This window comes from Lipophrys pholis, assembly GCF_963383615.2.
Source record: "Lipophrys pholis genome assembly, chromosome: 5".
Classification (NCBI taxonomy): domain Eukaryota; kingdom Metazoa; phylum Chordata; class Actinopteri; order Blenniiformes; family Blenniidae; genus Lipophrys; species Lipophrys pholis.
This window is the reverse complement of record NC_137628.1, coordinates 31333302-31345465: the sequence shown is the minus strand read 5'-3', so window position 1 is coordinate 31345465 and position 12164 is coordinate 31333302. Positions and strand designations below refer to the sequence as shown.

At 39.9% G+C, this 12164-nt stretch overlaps 1 protein-coding gene across 1 annotated transcript in view; it reads right to left on the bottom strand.

The window, feature by feature from the left end:
- LOC308109460 (dolichyl-diphosphooligosaccharide--protein glycosyltransferase subunit TUSC3-like) overlaps nt 1-12164 on the bottom strand; it is an 81201-nt gene extending 69037 nt beyond the window's left edge. The window contains exon 1 of the mRNA XM_080463029.1: nt 12023-12164. Coding sequence (XP_080319155.1) covers nt 12023-12127 — 105 coding nt within the window. The 5' untranslated portion in view covers nt 12128-12164. The remainder of the gene's footprint in view (nt 1-12022) is intronic.

Sequence of the window (12164 nt, the reverse complement as noted above, 5' to 3'; positions counted from 1 at the left end):
GTGTCCCACAACAACAACAACAAAACTTATTATGGCACTATTTTACCGGTCTGCCCACTCGGTCAACAGAATAAATAATGTCTAATACCAAGTCCCACAAGTAATACTATCCAAAAGTATGTGTACATAATTGTGTTCTGTGTTAGAGGTGTTTCCCATAATCTGTCCACCCCATTAAAAGAACAGAGGGGCATAAAAATAAAACTATAACAGAGTTGAAACCTTTCAGACAATCTGAGGAAAAACTGCACATTATTGTAATTGTATGGCCAAATTGTATGGCAGATAACCTGATGCACCTAATGAAGTGGCAGGTGATTGTAGGAATGACTGGGCATCTAAACTGGTTGAGGAGCTCAATTCAGAGCAAAAGGGACAGAAAAGTCCACAAGAGAAAAGCTCATGTCCGTATTCTGCCTTGCTTTATTTTACAGCAGCAACAGTTTCACCTCCTGCTTGAATCAACTACAACTCAAAAATCAACTAAAAACCCATCATACATTGCCCTCGAAGATACAGCTATGAAATATACAACTATAAAGTAGCATCAGTTTGGCAGGAGAGAGTATGAGCAAGTTGCAAAACAAAAAAACAAAGAAAAGGCTTTTTGTTGGAACAGCCCAAACAGAGTCAGCTGGGATTGGCTCCGGCACCCCGCGGCCCTCAGGTGAACAGAGGAGGTAGAAAAGGTGGGTGAGATAAGTCCATTGGACTTCACAGGTAATGACTTCGTTAAAATGTCACCAAGCAACTAATTACATTGAGTAAAAGTTGTAATGTTTTACTCCACTTCATGTGGATATTTGCATCAATTGCATAATAAGTGACTTATCAGAAGAAGTAATAAGAGTAAATATTGGTGGTCGATGAGAAAACCAGCAAGAGTAAAAGTGAGAAACTGAAAAGGAGAAGAAAAGGGAGGGGGGGGCAGGTCTGACACTAAATGTCATTTAGAATGTATCCTGACTACAGGTTTATGCATTCTAATATAGAATTGCTCTGTGGGTGAAGTATGTGTGTATGTATATGTGCATGTCTCTCCAGTGTGTGTTTAATAACTCACTCCAGGGCCATAAATAAGTTGGCAGACAGTGGAGCTAAGACAGAATTGCAATTCCTAATAAATCTTGACGCATTCGAGCAGAGGAAGATGAGCACTTTTCTAACTTTTTCCTCTTAGGACTGACACTGACTGAATTTCTCTGCCTTAATGACTGAAGCCAAACCCCAGCCCTGAGAACCACACCCACCACCACACCATCCTCCTCCCACATGTTTAATACTGCAGCAAAGCCTCTCAGGTTTTACTGTTGACTCATGACTGAGTGAATGAGAAGCGCCACCATGGTGATTAGCTGACATTCCCAGGATAAACACATGCTTTCAAAATGCTATGTTAACATATATCAATAATTCATAACCACTTCGAATACTTCTTGGTAACCACTAGACCAGAACTCACTCCGTGGCCACCAAAATCACTGTCTGCAGGTGGAACAAGCCAATGCAGAAATGAGAAAATTAAATCACATTCTTTTGAAGTTCTTTCTTCTTTGTGTCTGCACTTATCCCCTCATGACAAGTGTTTTCAGCATGGTAGTCTTTCGTCTTTTGACACACGCTTCCATTCAGTGAAACACAAAATAAAACAAGCACACACTTGCATGCACTGTTTTCAGCCTCATGTTAACAGGTTCTCCACTGGTGGAGCGGAAACTCTAAGAGTTTAATGAGAGGCAATAATCGTATATCTCTGACAAGCAGCATCAACACAGACGCACACAGACCTACACATGCACAATAGCAGAAAATTGAACTCAATCTGACAGCCTGGTACATAGTAAAGACTGTGTGCACGTGTGTTAAGTGTGTGTATGAGTGTGTATGTGGCCTGTGAACCATCATGGTGACACAGGTCTGTCTGGGAGGATAAGAGTGTGACGTCTTATCAGCCACGAGCCAGACAGACACACAAGCACACTTTTCCAGACACAGACGTACACAGCGGAATAATAAGCCACCAAATATCAGCTATACAGGAAAGCCTGTCACCATGGGTGGGGGTGCGAGTATGTGCTGGGCGTGGGGAGGGGGCGGAGGAGAGAGCTGAAGGTAAGAAAAGAAAACGGAGAAAAGGGGCAGAACAAGTGGGGTGATGCAAAAGAGGATGAGAAATGGGGGCAAAGGAGAGAGTTCTGTTCTGACAAAGTTCTCTATAGAAATCACAAGTGATTACTCTGCACTGGGATTACTGGGCTGACTTACTGAACAATCAGATAATACCACAGAGTCTAGTACAATTCACTAAAGCAAAATACTGTGAAACAAGACGACAGGCGATAACACCAACATGTGAGCACAATACAATCTCATCATGTATTACATTGTGCGATTCACAATAGTATTTTCCACAACTTAGATCCTGGCTGCTGTGTTACTTTATCTGGTCTGAAATCAACAATCTTTCTTAATGTTTTCTGTTGCTACTTTGAACTTCACCTTTCTCCTCCTGCTGCTAGTGTTGATATTTACCTCAACCAGGATGTGTATGTTTTTATTGCTTTTGGTTTGTTAACGTGTTTGTTGGTTTGTCTGTCACCAGGATAAGTCAATAACTTGTAGACAGATTTTGATCCAATTGGGCACACCAACAGATAATATGCAAAGAAAAAAAGGGATTTCATTTTGGTTGACATTATACGGTGGATCCAGGATGCATATATATATATATATATGTATATATATATATATATATATAAAAAGCCAAACGCATTCTTGTAATGCGTTTGGCTTTTTAATAGGCCGAAACCCATTCAGCCTATTATTTATATATATATATATATAAAAATAATAGGCCGAGTAGTTATGTGCCGAGACATACCTAATACATTTTGAGGGTTATCATGATAATTTTCTGGGTAATAAATCTGTAAGTATCAAGATTCCTAATATGATCTAAATAAGTATAGCGATGTACCATGGGGATGGGGAATTGTCCTACCAGGGAGACGCATGTGCTCCCAGTCGTCTTCTTCTTGTTGTATTAAGGTGAGACATTCTGTGTCCCTGGTATTGTCCTGTCAAGGTCTCTCTCCTTCGACCGCTGCTACATCTTCAATGTACTGAAGATGGAAATTAGCTCAGGCCACAAATTTACATAATTACGCGCATATGTTCCTTCATATGAACTGTTAATCTTATAAATGAAGAAATCTGAAAACTGATGACAAACCTCTGGCACAACGTAAAGTCAAAGATCACAAGATCTAATAAAAGTAGCAGAGAAGATGTTTATGTTTACAACATGCAAATGTTCACCTGGATCTCTGCTGGGTCTCTAACCCCAACATCACAGTAGCAGCTCTGCAGCCTGCTGGGACCACGTGAGCAGCCTGCAGCATGTCCTTAACAAGTGACTGGAAATGTTCGAATGAACTCCCTCAGGTGGGATTTTGGACATAATTTATCGGATGTGGTCTGAGTAATGAAGAAATATGTTTACAAAAAAACCTGATCTGTTGATGAATCTTAATGGCAGTAAATGTGCATAATAAAGTCAAACTGCATTTTTTTTTGTTTATCGATCAATGTTTGTGGAAAGTGTCCCTTCCCACTGGTCAATACCTCTGCAGAACAGCACTCTGCTTTATAAACCTGCTTCATAGTGTCAAGAAAGTTATTACGTCTGCCAAGGACATCATGAAATCATTGGCGTATATTTGTTTGTCTTTAAGCAAGATTACTTCGATACTACATGATGGACTTTCACCAAATTTTCACCACTGAAATCATTTCTGTTCCGGGTGTGAATTTTAGAGAAACATTGTAAATTACCTATTCCTGCTATTTCTTGACTTCTTTATTCTTGTCAAAGTGAGGAAAGTTTGTTTTTTTTTACCCCCGCGTCCAGGTCAACCTTTGGCAGAGGTCAGAAATCTCTGATTACTCTTGTTACAAATATGATGCATGGAGCATCATTTTGGCATATTGGAATTTATGTGTGAGAAAAGAATTTAAATTCTTCAGGCAATTGATTTTATTTCCCACACCTTGTCTTGTGGATAGTTGCTAAATAATTCAGCCACTGAGTAAATGAATGGATCAAAGTTTTAGTATCTGAGTGAACGACTACAGCAACTTACGGAGAGAAAATCTGACATAAAGCAGTAATGGTGCAGATTTATTACTGACTGATAGCAATAATACATAGAAACACTGAGCCATAATGTCAGTATAATTACATGGCTGAATGGTGATTTTGTGAGGGAATTATTGGCAGAATGACTATAACCTCAAAACAGAAAGAAAAAAAAAAAAAGAACAATGCTGAAAATGTTGATATAAATTTTAAATACATTTGAAAACTGAAAGATGCACTGTACACTTTAACATGCCAGAACTTAAAAGATCAACCTTGACGCTACAGAAGTTGTTAAGAGGCACAAAGGGACATAAGAGGAAAGCCTCTTGATGAAATATTCCAGTGTGAAGAAGAAAACTGGTGAATGAAAAGAAAGAAAACAGAGAAATCATTTTATGACACCACATAATTATCCAAATGCCACAGGATGAAGTGTGGTTGATGGAAACTATACGGAAGAATTGACGTGGGAGCAGAGGAGGAGGACAAGGGAATCGAGAGCGGGAGATGGAAATTCTTTTGTCATGTCGAAAATTAGTTATGGACATTTTGGAAAGGGAGGAGGAAAGGGAGGAATAACAGAGCAGGAAAATGACGTGGAACCACAGGCCATCAGTCACTGAGAAAACAGGCCTGACACTGGTGCATCAATAATTCAGATAACGATGGCTAATGAGCGGGATCCAAACCAATCACCCCTGAATTCACTGGGAGAATATTGAAACATTTCACTGCACAAAATATGGCGACGTAAAGGATGTTTGCCGCTGCACTTCAGGATGTATCAGCAAAACAGAAGGAAACGGAGAACGAAACACAATAGTCACCAACCTTGACCATCGTTTTCAAACGAAAGGAGGGAACATGAGCAATAGCACGACTGTGTGAAAGGAAGAATGGTGACAAATCAGAGATGTCAAGGCAGAAATAACCACTGATAAATAAAGCATGTGAGAATGAAAAGGAAGGAAGAAAACATGCAGTAAAAGTAGAATTTATGGTTTCTTGGAGCGCATCGTAGGGGCATTCTGATTTATGAAGCCAAATCAAGCTTTTAGATAAGAAAATTAAACCTAAATCAAAGGGTGTTTTAACATTCCGCAACAATTTGCCTAAAGCATTTATGATATCTCTTTTTAAATTTTTGTAGAATCTGAAACTATCGTGCTCTATTCCCATACTTAGATGTCAGAATTTATATCATTTATGAGATCTTACTATTTTAAAATGTAAACATTGTGACTTTTCATTGTGTATTTGAAGATACCTGAACTTCCCCTTCACTTAAATGTATCCATCACCCAGTCGTGAATCATTAATTCTCTCGCAATCGGTAATAGAAAAGACAGTAATCTCTTTTTCCAATTGTATCGCAATTTGTTTCCAAACTTGAATTGTGTTTTCACGCCGTTGGTACCGATAACAAGATTTATGTAGCCGAGTGAGGGACATGATGGCTACAGACAATATTCACGCTCCATCTCCAACCATGCAGGAAGTATCACTGTGACATCAATTCAATGAGCAACAGACGCAGGAGTTGGTGGCCAAGTGTGAGAAAATGAAATGACATAGCATCAGACAGAGATGGTTCCTCTTAATGCAATGTGACGCTTCATTCTATACAAAAAGTGAGACTCACTGAACAAACGCATTGTTTTTAAGCTTTTAGTAAAGAATATAGGATAGATTCAGGAAGAGTCAAAGCATCAGTTACAGAAACATTATTTTGATCAAATTAGTTGGCCATTACTCCCAATCCTGCAGTGTATGATTCATAAAGAGACAATAAGCACCCGGGTGTTGGGCCGTATCAGAAGCTGCACTGTTTGCCGAGCAAATTTGGTTGGCAAAGATCTTTTGATTGAATTTTTTTTGTTTTCCCTTTGATCCACATTCTCCGATTTCTCTAATCTGTGAGGAATCAGAATGTCCACATGTGAACGTGTGAAAATGCAATGCATGCGATTGGAGAGATTAATAGAGGAAAACCCTGGGTTTTCTTAGAAAGTACTTGGTAGCCCTGCATCACCCTGGGGGCAAAAATACACTGTGCAGAAAGTGTACGCTGTGGTTTATTCTCCAATGAACAGGTCGGGCAGAAAACCAAGAGTCAATACTGCTTACACAGTGTTTAGCTTCATAAGCCCCGGTCTAAAGTCTGCAAGTGGCTCGGGCTATACCCTGAAGGGCTACCTGGTGGTTCATTGGGCCTCCGTGTGCAGAGGTAGCAGGCTCTTATTATTCCGATCCACTTATTAGACCGGTCCCTGGGTGTGGTTGCAAGCTCACAACTGTGCAATCTCTATCTCTCTGAAGATATATAACTCTCCAGATATATAATTCTCCTTGCCCTGGACCTTTTTTCCTCTCCTTACCTCCCCTGACTCCACATGCCGAGGTATAGGAAGTGCTTACACTGGTTCTTTCTTTGTGCTGTGGTCAGCCTTAAGACAGAAACACAACACAGGCTATAATATCTAGCAGAGCTGGGGTGATGAACGAGGGCGTATCGAAGGGATATAAATATTCTTTCTCTCTTCATGACTATTTCTTCCACTGCCTGAGGGACAGATAGTTGGACTTCAAGAAGCAGGGGTTCACAATTGCTGCCCTGACTTCTTTTTTTTCTTCCAAATTTATTCAAATTCTTTCCTTCTTACTTTCTGTCTTTCTTGAAGCTTAATTTTCTTCTCAATTTCTCCTTCTTTCTCTCCTCGGAGGGATTTATGGTCTATCCGTAGGAAAGATTGAAACCCTGCACACATTTTCAACTTTCTGAAAATGGCGACGTGACAATCACACCTACTTGGCATCGGCATTGGCAAGATGTGTGTCAGTGAGAGAGCAGCCAAAGATTTACTTCCTGCCTCCTCATTTTTATTCCTTCTTCAACTCATTGTAATCATTTTTATTATCTAACACAACTATCATCAAAATGCCTAACTAAAGAGTGAGCTGCCCAACTCCACGTACCATAACAGTAAGACGGATACCTATGTGTATTGCCTCTTTGACATGAAGTTGAAAGTTTCCATTCAATGCTATTAAAAAAAGATATTTAGACCTTCCTTGTGAATGATATACTTAACCATTTGACGTAAACAAACAAAGGAGCACTGAGAGGCTAAGCTATCGTCAATAATACTGGCACATTTAAGATTATTTCACATTGTAAAAGATGTACGAAGGCTCTGTTGACACAACGTTTCCAGTGAAAACACATCGTTTCTACGTTTTCCTTTCAGAAAAGTTTTGTGTTTATACGGCAACGTTTTAAAAATGATGTCCGTTTACATCCTATCAGTGGGGGCTGTTTTTGGAATGAGACCACGCACATGCAGCAGAGAACAATACGCTATGAACATTAACAATGGGAGAAAAGCAACACGCTCGTGGACAGACCACCAAGTTGGATTGTTGTTCTGGCGACGGTCAACTATAAAACCACCAAGTCCCAGGAGAATATGGACTGGGAGTCATGACACTCTGTACAGAACTATTTACTACAGCTGTGGTGCAAATGACCAGTAACAGCGTTTCAGAAAAGTTGTCACTTCAAAACATCGTCGCATCAACGGAGCCAAAATCTGTCAATGTCTCTCAGAACGTTGCTGGTGTCTTTTGAATGTGAAGTAATACAGAAAAACAAACGGTGTCTTTGAGAACATTTTCACAGTTAGTTGGCTTTTTGTGAAATCATTACAATCAGAGGAATACGACTACTCAGCTGCTTTCTGACCCAAAAAGCAGCTGATTTGAACATTCTTAGTCGGCGCAGCCTGTTTCTTTTCATTTGAACTCACGTCAGCGGCTAATGCAGCACAGACTAACGCATTTCAAAAAGCAGCTTAACAGATGCGAAAAAGGGACTCATTTCCCTATAGACTTACTTATATTTAGGTCTTTAATCAAAAAATCTATTTACAAAACTATCTCAAATGACCTGCCCAGGTTAGATCTGTTTCAGTTTTTAAATAAACAGAAACATAAATGCTGATGATCCAGTTTGTAATTACAGTAATCAATTTCTTTTTTGGACTGGAATGCAAACTAAACTCTTTCAATGGCACTTTAATAAAAGAGACAAACAGTCATGCCTCTTTCTTTCACACCTTCGTATGCCTTCATTACACTCCCCACAGTGTTATGGCCCAATTTGATTTTTGTGAAGAGCAAAGATCAGCTACACAACGAGGAGGTGGCACCCTGGGAACGAGTGGAAGCATTTTGTAGGACTGAAGCAGAGTTAAGAGGAGAGATAAAAGCCCGAACATAAATAAACTCATAGAACAACCTTCACACAAACAAAATATGAAGCTTGATGTCATCTATCCATTTTGATACTGATTTATGGAGTTAATCAGGGTTATGGGTACTGGAGGTGACCATGGGTGAAGACAGATTCACTCACACAATACATGCCATACATACCGACACCATTTCATCAAAAATAGATGATTTGTAAGGAATGACAAAACACTACCTAAAATATAGTATAGTATTACAATTGACAACATAAGGTCTATAAGAGTTGGAACTACAAAGCTTTGAAGTGTTGTGAACTACAGAGAACACCACATCTAGAAAACTTAGGATATGTTTGGGAATAACCAGACTTTGGATCTTGAAGTATTCCAGGCCTTGCTCATAATACACATACAGAGTTAAAGTATACAATGCCAGGGCCAGACTGAAGGGCAGTGCAGGGGAGCAGAAGCTGGTGAGATGAATACAAAGTGCAGCTTCACCATTTTATCCATTTCCAGCTAAATAAGATCTTCCTCCACCTCCTCCACCTCCTCTGCCATGGCCCCAGGCAGGCAACAGGGAAAGTACATTTCTCACATTATAACTCCTCAATATCTCTCCTGTGGCTCATTGAAAGTATGGCTGGGCGTGCGTGCAGACCAGAGTGCCACTATTTCGGTGGGGAGTCCATCCAATTTGGATGACCCAAAAAATTAAATGCTGGCACAGAACACATTTACCTCAAAGTTTGAAAGACAGCTGTTTGAAAGTCGGGGCGGGGGTGGGGGACCAATGATAACCGAATAAATTTCTGCTTGGTAAGTGATTGAAAACAAGCTCTCGGTGTCACTCATTAGATAATGTAGAGGTGTCCTTGACTCGGTCAGTGCCTAACAGCAGACTGCAGCTATAATGGGCAGCTCCCCTGTGTACTTCTATGAATGTGAAGCAAGACAATGCTGAAAATAAACAGTGATGTCAGCAAGCGGTTCCCGAGTGTCAGAAAAAACTAAAAATGGCTTTAAAGGACGAGCATGTAGCATCTATCAGGGAATTTGCAGATTGCAAGTGAATATGTCTGAATTAATGTAATCTCCAGAAGGTATTAGAGGATGTATGAAAGGCCCTCTCTAAACTGAGTACATGTTGGCCCACTGTGGGAGAAGAGGCTCCCAATAAGTTCAGGTGTAGGATGGTTGATGGTGTCCATAAGGACACAAAGATTCACCGCACACATTGAAAACTTTGCCATTCTTTTGACAGCTTCAAGCGAGTTTGGATTATTATTTAGTTAAGTAAACACAGAAAATTAATCTTATGAAATACAATATTTTCAGATGTAGTCTTTTACATTGACACTAGAAATCAATAGATCAAACATCCTGGAAGATTTAGCCTTAAAAAAAGATCATTTCTCCATTGGATTTTAATTGTTTTGTAATAAAGTACCAAAACAGTATACATGAATACAGTACATATAATATCTATACAACAATATTTAAATGGATCTTATTGTATTCAATAATGAAAGCATTCTAAATGCAATGTGACATGTTTATTACACATACGCCTCATAAGCAATGAAAATTAGTGACACAGGAAATGAAGGGTTGAAGCAAAGTGCGGGGCAAATATGTGATTGTCAATTATTCATTCATACATATGCCTATTCATCCAAATGATTTTCCAACAGCGGTTCATCTGTGAGGTTATTCATTTATTCTTCTCCTCAGTTGGCTCTTGGCACATCCGTTTGTTGACATCCTCAATTCATTCATTTAAATATTTGTTCACCTGACTTGTGTCTGCCTGTGCATTCTTCTTTCCATCATTGCTCTTCTTGCTTTTTTAATTGTCACTTCATTTGCAAAGTCCTATCAACACACAAACTGAGGCAAGCCTTGCCTTGATAATACGAAAACTGCAGAAGAAACAGAAAATAGCTGCAAGTGTTTGAGCTCCTCATTTCCTTTTCTGAATAATCTCATAACAATGGGTAAAATAATGCGGTCCATCCATGCACATCGTCGCCCGTTCAGGTAAAGGTCATCACAAGGACATTGAATCAGGTCAACTGGTGTTAGTCAGGTCTCAACTCAAGCAGTACGCCTTCACAATAACATATTCTGTTTGGCCAAAATAACTGAAAGTGGTCATTAAAACCAAATTTCTGGAGGATGACAAAAGACACACAGGACCTCAAACTAGTTGGTTCAATTAGATTACATTGAAAATGTCTTTGCATGCATGACAACTTCTATTGATGCACCAATAATGTTCACTGCAGGAAAAACTGCAAGTCTCCAGAAATATTGTGTAGATTTGTAGAATTTACCTCAATTTGCTGCAAGTTGAAAGATCTTCATTTGATTCATCTTAGAGTCGACACTGCATGCTGCCTCAAACTTGATGAAAAGAGAGGGGAGTGTACGGTCCAGGATTTGACTATCAAACTAAGATGAGAATGCACATTTTTCATTTCATTTCACATTATCATTTAGAGATAAAATAATTTACCTCTATGCAAATATTCCATACCCATGTCACCGCCGAGGCAACCACAGAAACAATGCATTGGTGAGGCACAACAGGCATTAAGGTGTGCGTAACTACCACAACCAACAAAGTAGAGGCAGGGCGGCTCGATCAAGACTCATTAGTGGTGGAAGTCCCTTAATCATCACTGCACTCTGTATGACAAGGAAATATGGTTTTCTTTGTCTGTCAATTATTGGGCTGCTCCCATCATACACATAAATATTTTTTATTATATATATATATATATATATAGTGTCGCTGTTTTACTGTATAGTACTGTCATAATCTTTGTTTTTGTGGTATTCTCGTGTGTTGTGGTCTTTCTTTCGCTCCTCAGGATCCCGTTATTTACTTCTCTGCTCCATCCAGCCCTCTCCTCCTCATACCCACCCAACTATGGAACATAACCCATCCACAGGTCTTTCTCTCTTTTTGCTTGTTTATCAGTTATGTCTTCTCATGTGTCGTCTATCATAACTTCCTCTACACTTCTCATTCAGATTAACTGATTAACTAACTAACATAAATCCATCAGTTACATGACTAAACGTTCAAAACCAATTTAAGGTTACTAAGATGTTTTCCAGCAGCTCGAATACTTCTAATTGGAGTTAATGTGACAATACCCCCGCCCCCCCAAACATAATCCTTGCTGAAATATATTGTTCTACACAGCGATCCGGAAAACCGCTGAAAGGCTATTTCCAAAAAAGTGTGTACGTATATAACGAGATACTTAATCGCTCCCTCGTGTTTTATTAAACAAAGAGCGACAGATCGCCTGTAAAACACAAGATCACATCAGAAAAGCTACACATTCATCCCCACTTCCGCCTTTCTTCCTCACAGCGCCAGGCGCACAGTTAAGACTTTTCCACAAAATGTAGAATCGTAGTATTTGATAGAGCCCTGAATTGATTGAAATCGCACACTATTGTTGCACAAACACGATCCCAGCATCCAGAATCTCCTCCATTCTGGCTGAGCCTCGCTCGCTTCACCAACGCCGGCAGGTTCAACCTGCCCGCTCCCTGGCAAGCGGAAACACGGCATATATCGCTGAGAAATGATTTCCAAAGGGTCAAACATTACCTCCTTCTTCTTTTGTCCTCCTCCCGGTGGCAGACATAGCAGCAGTAGGAAGAAAACAGGCAGAAGCTGCAGGTTAATGAGGGATTTGGCCCAGGCAGACGCCATGACGGAAGGATGCTCTGACAGCGAGGCACGTCTCTGC